The sequence below is a fragment of the Silene latifolia genome, chromosome 6 (assembly GCF_048544455.1).
Source record: "Silene latifolia isolate original U9 population chromosome 6, ASM4854445v1, whole genome shotgun sequence".
Taxonomy (NCBI): Eukaryota; Viridiplantae; Streptophyta; class Magnoliopsida; order Caryophyllales; family Caryophyllaceae; genus Silene; species Silene latifolia.
Window position 1 is genome coordinate 33,555,378 of NC_133531.1, and position 13,766 is coordinate 33,569,143.

The 13,766-nt window shown below is 35.6% G+C and overlaps 1 protein-coding gene across 2 annotated transcripts in view; it reads left to right on the top strand.

Annotated features, from left to right (window-relative positions):
- The first annotated feature begins 5,241 nt into the window (after positions 1-5,241).
- Positions 5,242-13,766, top strand: part of LOC141586684 (plant intracellular Ras-group-related LRR protein 6) — a 28,188-nt gene continuing 19,663 nt past the window's right edge. Inside the window, exons 1-11 of one of the 2 annotated variants that reach the window (XM_074407984.1) lie at positions 5,242-5,565; positions 8,063-8,126; positions 8,236-8,372; positions 8,487-8,573; positions 9,399-9,474; positions 10,494-10,568; positions 10,658-10,727; positions 10,829-10,906; positions 11,084-11,144; positions 11,264-11,342; positions 12,711-12,801. In XM_074407984.1, coding sequence (XP_074264085.1) covers positions 5,501-5,565; positions 8,063-8,126; positions 8,236-8,372; positions 8,487-8,573; positions 9,399-9,474; positions 10,494-10,568; positions 10,658-10,727; positions 10,829-10,906; positions 11,084-11,144; positions 11,264-11,342; positions 12,711-12,801 — 883 coding nt within the window. In that variant the 5' untranslated portion in view covers positions 5,242-5,500. The remainder of the gene's footprint in view (positions 5,566-8,062; positions 8,127-8,235; positions 8,373-8,486; positions 8,574-9,398; positions 9,475-10,493; positions 10,569-10,657; positions 10,728-10,828; positions 10,907-11,083; positions 11,145-11,263; positions 11,343-12,710; positions 12,802-13,766) is intronic. The other variant, XM_074407985.1, reaches the window with a different exon arrangement.

Below are 13,766 nucleotides of genomic sequence, written 5' to 3' on the forward strand. Positions count from 1 at the left end.
ATTAACCTAGTTTCATTTCCTTATAAAAAAAAACATGAGGATACATCCTCAATTATATGAGTAAGAAAACGCTGCGTGAGAAACCAAGGAAGAAGACGAGGAGAAGAAAGTGGGGTTGTAGTATAAAAAGTACAATTTTTAATTGAATTTGGCACAAACGACAAATTATGCTGAGTAAGATGAATACGTAATTGAATTTGGCAGTGTTTGGGATGTAGTACTTGATTTAACCAAATAATTATTTACCCCTTAATTTTTAATTTTACAAAAACTTAACATTTAATTATTTTTTTTCAAAAAAATAATTACACTATAATTCCTATTTTTTTTTCTCTACAAATAGGTAATAATATTTGATATATATTGACATAGTTTTCCTTCTCTTCTTTCTATGATTTTCTTTACTCAATTAGATATCGTTTTTCTAATGGATGTTTAAGATTCGTAATTTTTGGGATAATTGAATAACATTGATAAAAACGATTACATTGATAACTGACAACACATAAATAAAACTGACAAAAAATAAAGCTAACACGTAAATAAAGCTGACGGAAATAAAGCTAACACATAAATAAAGGTGACAACTCATGACAACGACATATATTAGACTTGAAATACTACCGTTAACATAACCACGCCACTAATTAACTCCTTAGTCAGTGGAATAACCTTCTGATGAAGAATCCTTTGGCTTCCATAACTCCTCCTCAATGTAACCGCAATAAATCTCGTATAATTCGATCTTCTGAAGCGGGCCTGCGAATATCTCACCGGTGGCCATGCATAGGTGATATATAGTCATGTGAGGGATGATCATTTCACACCTCTTTAGTGCTAGTGACGTGAGACGGGGTTCACCTTGTCGCAAGAAGTTCCAAATAACGTCATTATTCAGCACTATCATTATGCGGTGGAATAATAACGGGAATCCAATAACAATTTCATCAATTTTATTTTGTAAATAATTAACCTCTTCAACATTATTTCATAATAAAGAATAAAGAAAATGATAAGAGAGATTTTAGAGAGAATAAAGAAGAGAAGGCGGGTTGTGTGCAAATTATGGGTTGGTTAAACTCACTTTAAATAGACAAGAAATTAGGGTTGGTTCTATCCAGATTATGGATAAGATTGTTTAACCTTATCTTTGTTGTTTGATCGTGATTGGTTTATATAGATTACAGATAAGATTGGATAAATATCGATAAATGAGATCATAGTTATTTGATTATGGTTGGTTCTATCCAGATTATGGATAAGATTGGATAATATCGATTGGATAAATGAAATCTCTATTGTTTGATCATGGTTGGTCTATATAGATTACAGATAAGATTGGATAAATATTGATAATTGAAATCCTAGTTGTTTGATCATGGTTGGTTTTATCCAGATTACGGATAAGATTGGATAATATCCCAGTTGTTTGATTATGATTAGTCTAACTAGATTACAATTCATAGTTTTTTCTCTATAAATAACTAAGAATATTGACATATATCAACACACCATTTTCTTTCTTACTTGTTTTATTTCCTTTAGCCTCTAAAAATTTTTTTCTAATTTTATCATGAATCCTTATGAAGCAGAAATGTTAGAAATTTTTAGGAGAATAAGAGATAACAATTTGATTCCTCGAGTGGTAGAGTCAAATCCACAAAATGTCTATGGTCCTCGAGAATATGGGCAAAATATCTCAATTACTCCAAAATATGACCTTAATCAGAATTATAATCCTTCCCCACAAAATATCCAAAATTATTCAAATTATGAACAAAGTTATCCACAAATTTCATCCCAAATGCCGTCAATTAACTTATCTCAAAATTCTATGAGTGATTAGGATAATGAGGTTGAACAAAACCAAGTACCTGAAACTATAACTCAAAGATCAAAACAACCATCAAGATGGTCAGTTCAAGAAGATGAAGCACTCATTTCATCTTTTATGAGACATTCAACTGATAATATGATCGGCACAAATCAAAAGAAAGCCGCACTTTGGGTTAAAGTCAGAAAGTTATTTGATGAAGCACGTAAAGCTAATCCAACTCTCATGCCTAAAGATAGAAATCCAGGCATGTTAGGTGGTCGCTTTTGTAGAATATCTGCCGGTGTTATGAAATGGGTTGGTTGTTATGAAAAAGTTATAAGGAAAAAATCTAGTGGAATGAACGAGGAAGATGTAATTCAAGAAGCTCACGCACTTCATGATAAAACAGAGGGTAAGTTTCAATATGAACGTGCATGAATTTTTTTAAAAAATATCCTAAATGGAAAGAAATTGTCGGGCGCTATGTTGAAGACAACATTGGTACCAGTGCAAGAAATAATAAGTCTCGAAAGACTATGTCTATTGATGTTGATGTTGATGTTGATGAGTATCATGATCCAGATGCCCCTACATTTGGTAGTGACCCTGACTCAGCGGGTAGTGGTAAGAGATTCAGGTTAAATGAAGGCGGATTTTCTACACCAAATAGTGGAGACGATGAAGTAGATATGGGTAGGCAACACCCTCAAGGTATAAAGGCAGCTAAAAAGAACAAAGGAAAAATGAAAGTAGGCGAGGTTGCTTATTTGGCTGAAAGTATTGACCGATTTGGTGACCGTTTTGGTGAAAAAAAGTCTGGCGATGCGGAATTGTAATGAGAGAAAATAAAATATCAAAATAAAAAGATGGATATGAGGGATGAGCAAATGGCTCTCGCCAATAAGAAGCTCCAACTGGATGAAAGATTGTACAAATGGAATGCATATCAATCTTTAGCATCAAGGAATAATTTAACTCCGACGGAAGAACAATGGAAATTATCACTGTTTCAAGACTTGCAAAACAGCTAGATTAATGTTTTCCATTTTCAAGTGTTGTATTATCTTATTAGAGTGTTGTCTTTTTGTTTTCCAGAGTGTTATCTTCATGTATTTAGTTTATCTATGTAATATATTGGTGTGTTTTTTAAAATATTGTATTAATGTAGCCTTGTAAAATATTGTTTTAATGAAATCCCAGTTGTTTGCTCATGGTTGGTTCTATCTAGATTACGGATAAGATTGGATAATATCGATTGGATAAATGAAATCCCAGTTGTTTGCTCATGGTTAGTTCTATCTAGATTACGGATAAGATTGGATAATATCGATTGGATAAATGAAATCCCAGTTGTTTACTCATGGTTGGTTCTATCTAGATTACGGATAAGATTGGATAATATCGATTGGATAAATGAAATCTCAGTTGTTTGCTCATGGTTGGTTCTATCTAGATTACGGATAAGATTGGATAGTATCGATTGGATAAATGAAATCCTAGTTGTTTGCTCATGGTTGGTTCTATTTAGATTACGGATAAGATTGGATAATATCGATTGGATAAATGAAATCCCAGTTGTTTGCTCATGGTTGGTTCTATCTAGATTACGAATAAGATTGGATAATATCGATTGGATAAATGAAATCCCAGTTGTAATATCTCTTGTCTATATATAGATATATACTTATTCTCTTAGTTGTATTATTCATCACACTTATCTTCCTTCTTTTTCACCTCAAATGGATTTTTTATTTGAATTCTCATCATCTTCATCCTCTAGTGATGACAATAATGAAAATGAAATAATAGAAGAAGATATTGTTTCTGTTATATCTCAAGTATCTCGAATAATCAATCGTAATCGTTGAAGACGCCCTTATCAAAGAAGGTACATTGAGAGGAATCGTGAAACTGGTCACGAGAACCTCTACAATGACTACTTCTCCCCTAATCCTACCTATCCTCCAAACTTGTTCCGGCGTAGATTTCGAATGCATCGACACATATTCCTTTGCCTAGTGCAAGCAGCGGAAGCCTATGATACATTTTTTGCTCCAGGTCCTGACGGAAGTGGTAGAGTGTCAATATCATCTTTGCAGAAGTGCACAGCAGCCTTACCCATGTTAGCGTATGGAGAAGGAGCAGATAGAACAGATGAGTACTGTCGGCTTGGTGAATGAACAACATTTCTTGCATTAGAAAAATTTACTGAAGCTGTTATCGATGCATTTGGAGAAGAGTACTTACGATCACCTAATGCAAATGACCTCCAAAGGCTCCTACAAATCGGTGCTCACCGAGGGTCCCCTGGAATGATGGGAAGTATTGATTGCATGCATTGGCAATGGAAGAATTGTCCGGTTGGTTGGAGGGGGATATATCAAGGCCGAAGTGGTAGAACTACTGTCATTCTTGAAGCAGTTGCCTCACAAGACCTTTGGATATGACATTCTTTTTTTGGGATTCCAGGGTCTTGTAATGACTAGACTGTACTCCATTGCTCTCCTATTTTTGATGATATGATGAATGGGCGAGCACCTCGTGTTAACTATATGGTTAATGGAAAGCATTATAACATGGAATATTATCTAACCGATGGGATCTATCCACAGTAGACGACCTTCATACAATCAATTCCACTCCCACAAACACCCAAGGATAGATTATTTGCAGAGCGTCAAGAAACGGCTCGTAAAGATGTTGAGCGGGCGTTCGGCGTACTACAAGCTAGATTTGCAGTCATTCGTAAACCAGCACTTACTTGGAGCGAGCAACTGATGCGCAAAATTTTAAAATGTTGTGTCATAATATATAACATGGTAGTGGAAGATGAAAGGGATACGTATGCTAACTACTCTGACCCTACTGAGTTCGACAATAACGGGAATGAGGAAGGTCATCTTAATGTTGAAGATCCCGAGTATGAAGTTGGATATACAGCTCCTATAACTGCGTATATTCAAAACAGAAATCGTATAAGAAATGCAAGGACACATCAAGACCTAAGAGCATATCTAATTGAAAATATCTGGCCAAAATTTGGTGACCTCAACTAATATTGTATTATTTTCTTTTTCATAGGTCTTTTAATTTATTGTATTTTCTTTATCGATGTAATATTTGGTGTGTTTTTCTAAATATTGTATTAATGTATCCTTGTAAAATAATGTTTTAAATTTTAAATTTTTATGTTTTAGAAATTGTCTTGGAAAATATTTTTTTTTAAGAGAAAAAAACGTTTTAACCTTTTTTTTCTATAATAATAAAACTGAAGTCGATTAATTATCGAGTTGAAAACCCGAACAAATTACGAAAATAGATTTTAAAGTAAAAAATGTGTGAGGTATGTTAAAGTAAGAGAGATAAATGATGAAAAAGAGTGATGAAAAATAAGTGTAAATTATTGTTGGAGAAGTGTTTTGGTTGTAAATTAAAAAGTTGAGGAATAATGAGGTGGATGAGTGAGAAGTGATAAGAGAGAGTCAGATGAGGAGTTGAAAAAATTGGAGATGGTCTTACGCCCACAATAATTCGTTTTAACCGATGGATGTTGGTTGAGTTGAATGATTGAATCAAAACAGTTCAACCAGACAACCAACCTGAACTATTTCTTTCCTTCCTTGTTCCAGACTTCATCTGCAGAAATCACAAAAAATGATCTCGAATAACCATTGATACAAATCCATGGATCGCTTGCTTAAAGCTGCCAGGACCTCTGGCTCCCTCAATTTGTCCAATCGCTCTTTGAGGTTCTTCTTCTTTCTTTACATTTTCATCTCTTTTTAATTATGCTACTATTTTGCTTGTTTTAATTTATTATAATGATTTGATTAATGGTATTTTATTTAAGTTATTGATTGCACGATTTGGATCACAATTTGCTAATGCTAGGAACTTAATTAGCTGGTAGAGACAATTCTAATTATTATCAAATGTTTGTTGAATTTTGATGTTTGTTGATCTTGGGTTGTTGCATATTTTTGGGTAAAAGGGTTTTACTTTGTTGTGGTTTCGGATAGTGTGCCGCTCAGCGTAGAGATGGATAAGTGAGAAATGGGAGTTTTGTTATTTGATGAATTAAAGTTGGGTCATTTATGCTGCCAGAGTAGGATCGCAGTGGAGGAGTATTGAATACGGCTTCTAACCAGTGTAAATGTAGTGAGTGTCCCACATTGATCGAGGATGTCTGAGGAATTGATCCTCCCATTGCCAATTGGTTTTTGGATGAAACATTGTCTGGTCTTATGAAAGTGAACTCCCTCTCCTCATTTCATTGTTGTTTTTTTAGAGTGTCTGTTATGGATGGACAAAGTCGAAAGTTGCTTCTTGGAGTATCCGTGCGTATGTCTTTTTCTTAAGTGCGGGTTCGTCTTTGTTGGGTTATGGGCATACAAAATTTGGAGTCAAATGTTTTTTTCTTCCTGTTGTTCAAGCCTTTTCACGTGGACTGTTTCTTATATAATACTTAAATATGAATGGTCCTTTATGCAGCTTTGGATATGTGTTCATTTTAGACTTCCCTAATTGTTATCACTCATATTGCGAGTGTCCTTTAGTGCCGAACAAAATGCACAGCCTTTGAGGAATCAGATCATCGATCTACATATCATCTAGGTTAAGTGGGTTGTTCTGTCTTTGTGTATATGGTTAGGGTGGTCATCCCGAGAGTGTTGCTCGATTTAGGCGACAATAGTCTAGAACTTTATTACCAAGATCCAAGCTAACAGGTTGCAGCCATTTATAGGTGTAGAGATGGATTGCATGCCTCCTAATTGAAAATAAGTGGGAAATGCGATTTTTTGGTATTTGATGAATTAAATTGGGTCATTTATGCTGCCGGAGTAGGGTCACGGTGGAGGAGTATTCAGTATGGCTTCTAACCAATGTAAATATAATAAGTGAGTGACCCACATGGATCGAGGAGGAGAGAGTTTGTCAATTTTATTATCCGAGGAATTGATTCTCCCATTGCTAATTTGTTTTTGGACGAAAACTTGTCTCGTCTTGGGATGTGAACTCTCTCTTCATTTCCTGGCCCATGCCTTTTCATGGATTTCACAATCACAAAACGCATTATGTACAATTATAATTCATTGTTGTTTGTTAGAGTGTGTTATGGATTGATAAAGTGGAAAGTTGCTATTAGAATAGCCATGTGAATGTCTTTTTGGTAATTGAGGGTTCATATTTGTTGAGTTATGGGTATTTGGGCTCAAATGTTGGCTTCTCCCTGTTGTGCAAGCCTTTTCACGAGGACTATTTCTAATATGATATATGAATGAATGGTCTTTTATGCAGCCTTGGATATATGTTAAGTTGTACATTTCCCTAGCATTGTTATCACTCATTTTGTGAGTGTCTTTTGTTGACAAACAAAAAATGCATAGCCTTCAAGGAATCAGATGGATGTACATATCATCTAGTTTACAAAGGTTGATTCTATCTTTGTGTCTATGGTACTTAGGGGTGATAGTCCGAGAACCTTGCCTGATTCAGGCGATAATAGTCTACAAATTTATTACCATGATCCAAGCTAACAGGTTGCAGCAGTTTATGGGCTTGTACTACTATTGTAGTTGGGGGATGAGCAATGTGCATCTACCTTCGCCAAGGGTAGCAGTATTCATGGTAATATTAGCTCATTCTGAGAAATCGTGATGGCAGAACTCGCAGAAGTAACATTTTTCCAAGGGATACTGTGAAAGTTGGGGTCTTAAAAGTGATTGAATTTCCCCTTCAAATTGTATTCTGAATTCTAGCCTGCAGTTCGATTTTTTTTTTTTTTTTTTTTTTTTTTGCAGTTTACGACTCAGGTGAAAGGATATAAGATGTGTGTTAAGGGGGAAGGGCATGATTTAATAACTGGCTTGTTTACATATACCATTAGCAAAGGCAACAATGAGCAGTTCCTATGAATTCCTTTTCAATGGTGGAGGATATAGTCTGTGCGTATTGTCAGCAGATGTGTTCAGGCAATGTAGTGTTTTTTATATAGCAGTAAAGATATTCTTGTTAAATGCGGAAGCATAAAATCAATGAGGGTATAATCATTATAAATCAAATCCCCAATTGTGTATTAGGATAACTACGTGTCACATAGTTATACATATCATGGAAGGAAAAATTGTTCGTTCACCACGAATCATTTTGGGAATCACAGTTTTGTTATTTTATATTAGTATCTCTTGTTCTTGATCTTCTACATTTTTTGGTAGATACCGTATGTGATTTTTTCTAGTTTAACAGGGATGTACCTATTGAGGTCTATAAAAATTTTGATGGTGCCCCAGAAGGTGAAAACTGGTGGGAGGTATGCTATTGTACTATTATTTTCCCCCCTGTCCCATTTTTTGTTGTCTTCTCCTTTTGCTTGTTACCAATTTTATCAAAGACCAATGTGCTTCTTTCGCCTTTTGCAGACTGTTGACCTACAAAAGTTGATTCTAGCCCATAACAATATTGAAGTATTGAAAGAAGACCTGAAGAACTTACCGTTGCTAACTGTGTTAAATGTTAGCCACAACAAGCTTACCCAGCTTCCTGCCGCAATCGGGGAGTATGGCTCTCTTCCTTCCGCTGTTTACATTTTTACGAAGTTTTGTTTGCTCGTAAATCGTAATGGACTCATTTATGTTGTTTTATCTGTTTACTCGTTTGCTTTGCTCCACAGGTTGCCCTCTCTAAAATCACTTGATGTGTCGTTTAATTTACTTACTAACATTCCTGCAGAGATTGGTTCAGCTACTTCTCTCGTCAAGTAGGCACTTCTCACTCCGTTTGCTTTTAATTACTGAAATGTGGAATCTTTATTATACTCCCTCCATCCCAATTTTATTGTCCCCTCCCCCTTAAAATTTATCACATAATAATTGTCCCCCTTCTAATTTTAGTAAGCATTTACACTACACATCACCCCATCCACTACCATTTTATTAGCTTTTCTTAAATCCACCCAAAATAGTAAGTAGGACAATATAATTGGATGGAGGGAGTAATACACAAATATCAAGCTCTTATTTCTAACACACATTTCCATGAATCTCTTTATTTGGTTTTTGCATAAACAACAACAACAACAACAACAACAGAGCCTTAATCCCAAAATGATTTGGGTCGGCTAACATGAATCATCCTTTAGAACTATGCATGGGTGAACGCACACCTCAAAATGCGAACAAAATAGAAAAGGAAAAATGAAAAACAAAAGGGAGAGTGAAACATAATACAAAAGTCAAGGTAAACTTATAGGTTTTAAAATCGAAGTTCGGATTTCTTTTATAAAAACTTTAAATTTAAATCGAGAATAAAGATTTGAAAACCGAAGTAAAATTTAAGAGTCCGGAATACCGTAAAAAGAACAAAAAAAATAATATAATATTCGTCAATACATTCGGCCCCCTTTACTCCGCAATTTGCGAGTCCTTGAGGCACGGTGGAAGTAGTAGTAGTAGTAGTAGTAGTAGTAGTCGTAGTTGTTGTTATATATGTTAATGAGTCTGACGCAATAATGTCTCTCATACTACATTAGTAACCACACTAGGGCGAGTTTCTTAGTTACATCTGTTTTGTCATTTTTGTACAGGATGGATTGTTCAAACAACCAACTTAAGGAACTGCCAAGTTCTCTCGGACAATGTTTAGATTTTGCAGAATTGAAGGTAATGTTGGTCTTGATATAACCTGATTGTCAGGAGTGTTTATACTTTTTTGCTGCCTCGTCACTTTATAATTGTTGGGATTATTAATTTTAGTATTTGGTAACATGTAGAAATTCTCAGAGGCAATCTATAAGATAGCTCACTGTTTTTTAATTTTTTTGGCAATAGAAGTGGCTATTTCAAAACCAACTCTGTGTAAATTTTCGGAAATATGATTCAATCTATATTCTAATCAGCCTCTCATTATTAGAATGTTTTCAATAATTGAGGGCCTAAGTACCATCTTGATTATCATTTATGATCTATGGAGTCTATCTTTACCGCTAGCAACAGTTTCTTTTGTTAAGATGACACAAGCACAGGGTTTAGATATTCTAAATCACAACAATAATAACTTTATTTGGATAATCACAACGCATTTCATTTGTCTTTTGATTGATACGATGGATAAACAAAATTGAGACTGTATAAGAACTTGATGGATAAACAAAATTGAAACTCACTAGTAAGTGGAATCCCAGAAAATAAAATAGTACTAAATAAGAATTAACCAGCTTGTCTAGTGAATTCTCTTCCTAAAGTAGTTGATTCTTATAGAACTTTGGCTCGCGCCTGTGAACTGTTAGTCCCCATGATATCAAATCTCACTTTCAGCCTTAAATCTGAGAATATGTCGTGGTCGATTAATGCACTTGCACAGTTAACACGGCCGATACCACCTTGAAATGTGGTCGCCATAACCTGCAAAACATTTGTTACTCAGTCATCTGTGTGTATGTTATTTATCGTATGAGTGTTCGAATTACCATTATTAAAAGTATTTGGCCTTTTTGTAACTTGTTAGAGACAATAATACTCCATGTACTTCGAAGGCTCTTTGATTTTTCAGATGTTCATCGCCTATAGGTGCTGACATCATCTAACAACAAAGAAGTGAATGAAGATCTCTTGCTCCTTTTTTCCTGTTTCCTTTGCTAACTGTACTTATGATGGGTCTTTCATAAACTTGCTATTTCCAGGCGTCAAATAATCTCATTGGAAGCCTGCCTGATGATCTGGCGTACTGTACAAAACTATTGAAAGTAGATATTGAGGTACTGTACAGCACATGAAATTTCTTGATTTAGATAATCATTCGCTTCTTTAAATCTGAGCTCAATTCTGTGCCACAATATTTCGATAGGGAAACAAGCTAACAACACTCTTAGATCCAGTGGTTGGCTCATGGAGCATGCTTTCAGAACTTAATGCCTGTAAATGTTTTATTCATCTGGTTAACTATTCTGCTAGATATTATTTACTCTCTTTAATTCTATATGTACTTATGTTTGTTAACATAATGTGCTTGTTGTAGCTAAAAATCTCTTGACTGGTTTACCAGAGACCATTGGGACACTAGTGCGCCTTATTCGGCTTGACCTGCATCAGAACAGTGAGGCCTCTTTTTTTCCTTTTCGTGTTTTTTTTCTTGTGCATACGAATTAGTTGTGTGCTTTCGTTGGTGTGGCTACCCTTAGCTTATCTCAAAGTAGTTTTTGCCTCTCCCTTATTCCATTTGAATCCTCTTTTGGTATATAGTTTCTGATTTCTTGTGTTGTGAGTAATGCAGGAATCAAATCTATCCCGTCATCTATAAAAGGTTGCTCATCCCTTGTAGAATTCTTCATTGGGTAAAGTTCTACATTTTCTTCTTCTGAGTTGCTTGTAAATGTTTTAAGTCTTTCAACTGTTTAGGATTCGATTTGTTGCTAGAACCTTCTTTTAGTTAACAGTTGTTATTCTACATCAGGAGCAATTTGTTGTCCTCATTACCATCAGAGTTGGGAGAGCTTTCCCAATTAAGTGTATTGGATCTACGCTCAAACCAGGTGAGGTCAATGGTCCTTGTAGTTAGAAGAATGCCTAGCCTGTGATTTCCCTTATTGAGTTAAATTCATTTTGTTACTTCTTCAAAAGTCATTCTTTTAGATTTACTGTCAAATCACTTCACCTTCATATATGGATGCCTAGTAACTAACTCTGAACTTTCAGAAGACTTCCTATTCATATGGGGGAAGAAACAACGTTGCTGCTTAAGGAACAAAAAACATCGTCTTTGTTGTTATCTTTATAGTTGCAGGATCTAGACAATTTTGAAAATGTGATGTCTGTTTCCTATGTCGATAGTAGATTAAGGGGGCGTTGGTTCAACAAAGGGAAAGGGAATGGAAACAAGAAAGGGAATGAAGGGGAAAGGAATAGGATTACCGCGAATTTAGCTCCTTGGTTGGTTACACAAGAAAAGGAATGCCTTGTTATTTAGCAACCACCTATTTTTACTCAAATCACCACCAACCACCACCACTGCTACCACCACCACCGGCCACTTCTACCACAACCACTGTCAACCCCTACCACGAGGCGACGCTGGTGCCGACCTCCTACTGACTTTGCCTCTTTCCCGCCCCTCCATACCTGTTGTCCCTCTAACAACCACTAGAAACACCAACTTTAAACCCTTAAAAACTCTCCCCAATACCTGAAATCCCCTCCCCCACCCACAAAACCACCAGAGCTGGAAGCCTGGAAGGGGTGGGGTGTAAGGATGTAGAGGGATTTGGGGGTAAGGAAGGGGTAAAGAGAATCATTCTTTTGGTCAAACAAACACTAACAAAGGGTATCAATTCTTTGTTTCCGTTTCCCTTTCCTGAATACCCCCAACCAAACAGCCCCCAAATAGCTCATGTGGGCTACGTTTTCCTGGTTATATATTTGTAAGTGTAAACTTGGTTTTTCTAAAGTTGCTTCCTTAAAAGTATTTCTAGAATATACTGACACATTAGCGTGCAGCGACCTACGATTTCATGGCCCTACTATTGATGTTTAATTTACTGAGCAGCATTATCTTAGATGGAAATACATTCTCCATAAATTCGCATTGACGGAATATACATTGATTGTTTATTTTTTTTAATCTTTGGGATATAATGGACTTAATTAAACTGGCTCTTACCACCCTTCATACTTCTTTTTATGAAGTAGGTGGTTAGGACAATGAATGATCTTCCACCTTGAAGATCAAATTCAAAAGCTGGCTACTTTTTATATGCGACATTATATAGGTGGTTAGAATGCATTACTAAATCATGGATTTACAGACTTCAAGGCAATGCCCTTCGTCGTATTGAGACTTCCAAAGACTCTAGTATCCAGTAATTTGTGTCTAATGCTATCACATATATTGTTTTTGTTTGCAGTTGACAGAATACCCAGCAGAGGCTTGCAAGTTGCGCTTGTCAGTACTCGATTTATCAAACAATTCATTGTCGGGCCTGCCTGCTGAAATAGGTGCGTCATCGTGATTTTTGTTAAGCATGGCTACATTGATGTGGTTTTGAATTAACTTTATGATTGAAGCTGTGAAACCATAAAATGGTAATTTGATAACTAGTGAAGTCTCGGCCATTGGTTCAGCTAGGGAAGAAAAAGGGATCAATAAAGAGAGTGACATAGAGGAATAGAAACCCTCTAAACTCCCTTTGCTGTTTGGTTGATATAAAAGTTTGTAGGAAGGATATTCTCTTATCCACCAGGACTGCCAAATCTGAGACAACCATAAACCTTCTCAAATCTCTCCCTTCTTTGCTACCTCTCTCTTTCTTGCCCCTGATGTCATCCCCAGCAGCATAAAATTTTAGATCCAAATCTTGGTTGTAAAAAGTCCATTGAGTCTAATTTACCCCTTTTTTTCTCAGTCTCACTTTCTCTCTCGTCACTTTCTTTGTGTATGATTGAATGAGTATTGGATGTGGGAGCTGGTTGATTCAGACCAATTGAAAAGGGGAGTGGTCATTTGAGGAGATGACATTAATGGTGGTTTTGGTCATAGTAGCATGATCACAGTTATGTTGATGGCATCAGGGATATGTGGTTAATCCGAGCATTATTTCAAAGACGTTTAACAAATGCTTAGCTATTCTATCATTTTTTTCTTCAGAAATTTGAGTTTTTTTTGTAACCTCTCTCTTTTGAAATTGTAAGTTAAAATTTTGTGTGGATTAAGTCACAAAGATTTACTCTAGTTAAATTTTGTATTTTTTTTATTTACCTTACTCATCAGCTTTCTGTCTGCAAGGGATTTTATAAAAGTGTCTAACTGAACAGTTATAAGGCATTAGGTGTTCGAGTGGCGTTCTTGACACCCTCTTTTAATATACATCAACACAATACTAGTCTCCCAAATTGACATTGGCTCTTCTTTAATTCATTGTGTTTGCTTTGTGTTGATTCATTATAATAGTAAATATTCACGA